Source organism: Manis javanica, chromosome 9 (assembly GCF_040802235.1).
Source record: "Manis javanica isolate MJ-LG chromosome 9, MJ_LKY, whole genome shotgun sequence".
Classification (NCBI taxonomy): domain Eukaryota; kingdom Metazoa; phylum Chordata; class Mammalia; order Pholidota; family Manidae; genus Manis; species Manis javanica.
In genome coordinates, this window is record NC_133164.1 from 104,380,831 (window position 1) to 104,388,291 (window position 7,461).

The 7,461-nt window shown below is 36.4% G+C and overlaps 1 protein-coding gene across 3 annotated transcripts in view; it reads left to right on the top strand.

Moving 5' to 3' along the window:
- The window catches only part of ME2 (malic enzyme 2), a 58,048-nt gene extending 55,613 nt beyond the window's left edge, over window positions 1–2,435 (top strand). For all 3 annotated transcript variants that reach the window (XM_073213077.1, XM_037016578.2, XM_037016586.2), the window contains exon 16: window positions 706–2,435. In XM_073213077.1, coding sequence (XP_073069178.1) covers window positions 706–873 — 168 coding nt within the window. In that variant the 3' untranslated portion in view covers window positions 874–2,435. The remainder of the gene's footprint in view (window positions 1–705) is intronic.
- Window positions 2,436–7,461: the final 5,026 nt, after the last annotated feature.

A 7,461-nucleotide genomic window follows, 5' to 3' on the forward strand; every position in this document is an offset into this window, starting at 1 on the left:
CTCACTTAACTACCTTGGGCAAGTCACTTAAACTCCTCAGACTTTGGTGCCCTTATATGGAACATGAGAATACCAATAATAGTCCTTACCTCATAGGGTTCTTATGAGGATTAAATGAGATACCTGTGTCAAGTACAGAGAACATGCCTGGCACTCGATGATGTGCTGAGTTGCCATTTATAGATTCTAGCCCTGACTTTACTTGACCAAGAGTTTTAGTGTCCAACACTTGTTTTTAGTAATTTCTGTGTTTTTTAATTCAAGTTCTAGAGCAAAAACATATGGCTCACTTTGAGTTAGGTTTTCACCCTAGTCCAATCAGTATGGCTGGAAAGTAGAGTGTCCTACACACCATTTCAGCAGGAGTGTAGGGGAAGGACACTGGCTGGGTGGGTTATGCAAATAGGTCTACTTGACTGCCGCAGAGTAAAACTCACAACTGCTTGCTGGATTCAGGTATTAAGGAAATGCCAGTGATTTCTTGTGGTGAGGTGGGGGGTAACTTTAAAATATGTCAGATTTTTGGTGAGATTGCAGGTGAATTTTATTTCATCTTTTAAACTTCTGATAGTTTCCAAATGTTTGTTATGTTTTATTTTGAAGAAAGAAAAATGCCATTCTTCTAAATTAACTCCTTTGTTTTTTAATAGTACTTTTTCTCTCAAACAGGTTAATATTCATACAGTTATCTTATTTATTTTTCAGGTTACAGAATATCTTTATGCTAATAAAATGGCTTTCCGATACCCAGAACCTGAGGACAAGGCCAAATATATCAGAGAAAAAATATGGCGAAGTGAATATGATTCTCTGCTGCCAGACGTATATGAGTGGCCAGAATCTGCATCAGGCCCTCCCCAGATAATGGAGTAGAAGTATGACCACCGATACATACTTCCCATGCTTCAGAAGCTCCCTTTTTTCAGACAAAAAGAGATAATGTTCTCAAATTAGCAGTTTTTCCTGTGCTTTATTCTCCCTGACCACTTTGCTTGGCTCATTTTTGTCCCATGAATCTACATCCAGGAGGTAAATGTGTTGGCTACATTGATAATGCCCCACCAGCACCTTGCAGTCAGATAACCATAATGCTTTCATTCTGATTTGTAATTCATACCACATCAAAGAGATGTTAAAATGTATTTGTGAATGTCTTTATTTGTGCTTCTGTTCACACTTGCCAAAGTATTTGCTATTTACTATCATAGTAATAATCTCTCACCCACCTCTTTTAGAGCTACTAAAATAGAAATTTACTTCTGTGGGTAGAATACAGAATTTTGAGAAGCAGCCATGTTTAACCAAATTTTAAGGACAGATTGTCAGTATTTAAAGTGTTCTTTCATTTCTGCTTCATTTTATTATCTTCATGCTCTGAAATTCCTTTCCAGTAGATAAGTCTAGAGAAATATGAAAAATCTACCCTATTATTTATTTTCTGGAACTAAATTAAAGCTTAACTAAAACATTGTGGGAGAAAAATGGGAACTACTGCAGCATTTACACAAAATAGTCATTTTTTTAACACTATATAAAATCATAGTGAAATTTTTTTATTTAAGATAATATCTTAAATTTAATTGCTTCAATTATGCTATTTTATTGCCAGAGAAGCAATACCCCTATTCCAATATTAATACTCTTTATTACTTGAGATAATTTTGGAATGACCCTATGATACATTCTTTCAAATATCATTAGTGACAACTCTTTCTCTATTGAAGATGGACTAAATTTTTTGAAACTACCCAAATAAATTTAGAGCTAAGTGAAGATGAATAATGTTCTGTTCACACTAGGAAATGCTACTTTTAATCCCAGATTTTTTAAATGGGTAATAATTGACTATTGAAACCAGTCTTCTTCTGTGGCTTACATATTAGAGAGTTATAAAGGAAAATCCAAAAGCATTTTGAGAAGAAGTAGTATTTCTTTGTAGAAGCCTAACAGTTGCTTTGTGGGAACAAAACTCAAATGCTCATTAGAATATTAACTACAAAATACTCATAGCTGTGTGTCACATGCACACGATTCGGTATTTCCCTTGGGGTTCCATGACACGCTGTCAGCTGTGAGATTCTGCAGGGAGAAAAGGGCTTCCTCTTTAAGTTCATCTTTCCTTCTACCTACAGGCAGAGATTGAGTCATAATAATTCTGAATATAACTCAGTGTTTTAGGAATGCTCAAAATGGCATTGCCATTTGGGGTATGAGAAAATGCAATTGGTTAATCCAGTTAACAAATGAGTAAAGTCAGAAGTCTATTCTGTAAATCTGTTTTGTAAAATAAGTAATGAGGTCACAATTTCTTTTAATCAAAGATGAAAGTTTATGTTTTTCATGTTGACTTTGTCAAAACAAAATTGCCCTCAAAAATATTCTTTGTGACATCTTGATTTCAGTTGAACATTCCAAGTATAAAAATTACAAACCTGTTTTTGCTTCGTGGTTTTTGAAGGCAGGAACATATGGCGAATTAAAGTAATTTTACTAAGATGTTTGCTCATCAAATATGTCTGATACAGTCCTCATGGAAATTATAAATATTTTAGGGAAAGCAAAGCCACATGGCATATAGCCTTATTTAAATAAGACAAACCTTACACATTTTTAAAAAGATACCTATTCTCATTATGTATTATTTGCCAACCAGTATTTTAAAGAGTAACAATTATTGGATGTAAATAAAAGAACAATATTAAATATTTACACTAAGAATACAGGCAGGAACTCATCAGCATGGCGTGCGGAGAGTGGCATAATGGCATCAAACTGGAAAAGAAACTAAAACATTTGGACCTTCTTTGGAAACTTTTACCTAGTGGGAAGGTAATTATTTTGAAAAACAGTAATGGAGAGTCATTTTCATTCTTCTGAGTAGAAAAGAAATTCTGTGGATTAGCCTGTCAAGTTATTTGGTGGTGAAAAGTGAGAATACATGTTTTTCTAATTCAGCATCACCACCTGCAGTATGAAACAAATTGGATAATTAGGGTAAAGTTGATTGACTAAAATGGGACAAGTTTGGTTAAAGTCTTTTAAGAGATGAATTTTTAAGCAGGAAATTGCCTCAAAATCACTTCTTTAAAATGCAGATACCTCTGCCCTCCCCTTCCAGGCCCACTGGACCATCAGGGGCAGAGGCAGGGCAGGTGTATTCCTCAGTGATTCTGATGCACCTGCTTCCCCTGCTCTTCCAATCTCTGACAGCAGACGTCTGAATCTTGTGCAGAGCTCGCCAATTGTCTCTGCTGATGCTGTGGGTCAGGAGTGGGGCCCGAGATTCTGATTTTCTTACAAGCTCAGGTGCTGCCCATGCTGGGGCAGAGAAGGCTCTGGGTGGTGTAGCTGCAGAGTGCTGACTGGTGTGCAGCCTTAGGTTTACTGCTCTTGTAAGTGTCTATAGGAAAATGGCAAACTACGTTCTTATATGGAATTTATTTCATTGATTTTTGTTACATAGTTTTTATAGGATGTTTATATGAAAAATTAACACAGAACTCTTAAGCAGATTTTTCGGAAAATACCTCACTAGAACATTGTTCAATTCTAAATTATAGATTTTGGATATATTTACTAAGTAAAGCCTAGCAACCCGTTTTCATTTATAGAAGGTTATCCATCAAAATGGTGTTTGTTCTTTTTGTCTTATGACTTGACGTACCCCATCCTTTCTTTTCTTCCTCTAAGTTGAGTAAGATTCTACATTCTTTTGCAAAGGAATTGCTGATGAATTAAGACCAAAGATGATAATTCTTAAGGGGTGTGGTGCATTATTTATTGCTCTCAGATAACTGAGGAAGCCCAGAGGGTATGGTAAGAGAGTGGGAAAACTGTTGCCTTAGCTAAAATACTTCATTCCAAATGCTCCTGTAGCTTGCTTCCAAGCCCATCCAGTATTCCTCAGAGATAAATGCATACTCGAACAGCTCCAGGGTTCTGCTGAATTCACCAAAACGGAATCAGCTCTGTTGAGCATACATAATACTTGAGAACATTAATACAAATCTTAAAACTCTCTACTGGGATTCCATTTAAAGGGACTGTCCTATAAATGAAATAGCACTGATGTATTTCAAGCCAAGACAAAACCACACAGTGAGGCATGAGCTCATTATTGACTTAATAGAAAATGGCACAGATTCATTGTCTACTTTGGCTCTCAACTATTTTGTGACTTGTACTCTGATATGCATCTTAATGTTAAGTCTTCAGACAAGCTGAATGAAGTAACATACTTAACATTTAAAATTTCAAGATACTAACTACAGAAAACTTGTACCTCATCAGAAATCGGGTTAAGATGATTTAATGTAAGCAGAGAAAAAGCTTAATGCTTTGTTTCAAACTTTAATAAATTAAACTGGACCTCATTAGGACAGGATTCTTTTTGCATAATTCCCTTAATCCTTGCCAGAAGTTACTCAGATAAACTAGTGATTAGATCTTAAAACAACAATTATTTTCCTTTCCTAGATAAGGAAAATGATGCCCCTCAAAGAGAAAAGTAGGTCAGGGAAATGTGTTCAGAGTTCAGTTGCATAAAATACACAAATTAAGTGAAACGGTTGGGATTATTTGTATCTTTCTATAACAGGCTTTTGCTGGTAAACTGACTATTTAATTTTGTTTTTTCCAAATAAAAATTATTTGCCACTTTGGGAAGCTATCTCTACATTGAGCACACTTTTTAAAGTTTTCAGACTAGGGAAATTTGTGGGTTTATATTCTCCAGTTCTCAGTAAGTCCTTTTATGTTCTAGAAAAATGACTTTCTTAATTTTAAGTGTATATTCTAGCAAATAACTGATTTCCTACATAGTCATAAATTATCACCAACACATTAGGCAAGTACAGTTACCGGACAACGATAAACTAAATTTTATGAAGAGCACCTAGTCTGTGTTGGGCATTGTTCTCAGCAGCTTACATGCATCAGCACATTTAATCCTTACAATTACCTTATATCACTGTACCTGTTTTACAGAGGATACAGGCACAGAGGGGCTAAATGCTTTCCTTGCCCAAGGTCTCTCAGGTGGTGAGTGGCAGAGCCACTCTCAAGGAAGGAGGGCCCTTATAATGGGTGATTTTTTCTGGATCTTAAATATCTTCAAGAATTGCTATTTCAGACACTGAGAAATGACTGGTGGTTACCATGAGGAAGTAAAGGGGGTGAGTGGGTGGAGAGGGTAAGGGGGACAAAAGAATTATCAATCATAATGTAAGTTGTTTTCAGGGATGGTAGGACATCATAGAGAATACAGCCAATGATTCTGTAACATCCTCCTATGATGACAGATAGTAACTATACTAGTAGGTGCGAGGATTTACTAATGTGGGTAAATATTGGACCACTGTGTTGTATACTTAAAGTAATAATGTAAGTGATACATTAAAAAAAAATTTTTTTTAACGAATTGCAATTGCAGATGAAAAAGTCTTCACCTGTTCTTGAGTTTTAGGTGCTTTTTAATGTTTTACCAGTTCACTTGATTTATATCTTGTTCCTATTTATAATTCAAGTTCAAAGTAAACCTATTTTATTCATTAGTCTTCAGCACTTTAAATACTGGATATAAACATAAAAGACTCAATTTTGAATTTTATAAATTAATACCAAAGATTCTCAGTAGCCAGTTCACTAATACCTTTGGATTTGGTAATCTTCACAGAATCCACAACTGCTATGACTTCAGTGAACATCAATAGGACTTACAAATCTTGTGACTCTGCAGACATTGGTGTGAATCTGAATTATGTATTTTAAATGATATCTATTGTATATGTGCATATATATAACTTCTTCCATAAAAAGGTGAGAACAGAAAGTAGTAATACAAAATACATGTGTAGAATAAGGAATTTCTGAGAAGACCTATTTTAGCTAAATATTTAGTAAAGTAAAATGTCTGCATATTATTCTACTATACTTCGTCTAATCACCTTTAAAATTAACAGAAATTAAAACCATATTTTTGTAACTGATACTGTGTTCTTCTTGGTAACATCCCCATTACTCATTGACTTCACAGAAGCCCCGAGTTGGAAAGCATTGCTTAGCCTTTCTTACCTTTGTATTTAAGATAAACAGGAAATAAGTAATCTTGTGGTAATCGTGTGCGGGAATACTAGTTTAAGGGGAATGCCTTGTGCAGAGTCTGTCATACTGGATCAACTTACTAAATGGTTCCAGGAATCAGTCTAAAAACTTCATAATGTGAGTTGTTTTTTTTGATCTATAAATTATAACGAGATGTGTATTTTCTTAGTAAAATTTTCCTACACATAAAAAATGTGTTATGACCTCGTTTTTAAACGCTGCTGTACTTAGGGCACTTAGGAAACTTGTCATTATCTTAAACCTTAAAACACACACTGCAGAATACTCGACCCCTTAGGAATATAGTGTTAAGACAAATTCACACAGAAAGCCCTAGTGAAGCTTATCTTTCCAATTCTTGTCTTTCATTTCCCTACTCTTTCTTTTCTTATGTAGTTTAATCATAGCAGTAAAGGAATTATATCTCACCTCTTCTCCCTCATCACACCCACATCCCAAGGTCTACTGTTAGAATACTAAATCAGGAAAGATCATATGCTGATTCTGGACAAAAGGATGAGAAAAGGTGTAACAGCTAATACCCTGAGTACTTACCCCCAAGCCAGGCAACTGTTCTAACTACTGATATCTATGTACTCGTTTAAACTTCACAACCTTATGAGGTATCGGTACTAATATTTTGCCTGTTTTATGAATGTCGAATCTGAGGCACAGAGCCTTTAAGGTCACATAGCTACTAAAGTGGCAAAGCCAAGATTCAGACTTCTTGCATTGTGGTTCACCAAAACTCCAGTCCTGTTTAAACTAGACCCTCCACCTCCTCTGAGCACAGCCCAAGCAGCAGAACATGGCTGCGGAAAATCACAGCCATGCTGTCTACCTCACTAAGTCATAATCACTAACCAAGAAACCTTGAATACTCCTGGCCTTCACGGCCCAGTGACTCTGACCCCCTCCCTGCTGCCAGACTCTGACATCCTCCCTCATCCTCTCTCTAGCAGACAGCCTTGCTTCCTGTTTCATAGAGAAATGGGACAATCAGAAGAGAATGACCCCAAGCTGCCCTTCCCTCCTCATCTCTCCAGGTACCTTGAGAAAGTGAAAAGCAGCAGCTCCTGTATCCCAGGAGCTGGCCTGATACAACAGGCAGCCCTCACGGCAGGAGCTCGGATGAGGCATTGGTGTTCTGTTGAAACAAACCATCTCATGAACAACAGACAAGGCCTCACTGACCATAATGGATCAAGACAAAAGCAAGGCCACTCCATCATCATAACTACACACGTATAAAACACGGGTATTGTCCAAACCACAGAAATGACCACCCCTGACCCCCATCCTGGCTAGAAGCTGGCATTACTAATACTTTACCAATTATAGTTTTGGCCTCAATCTAGT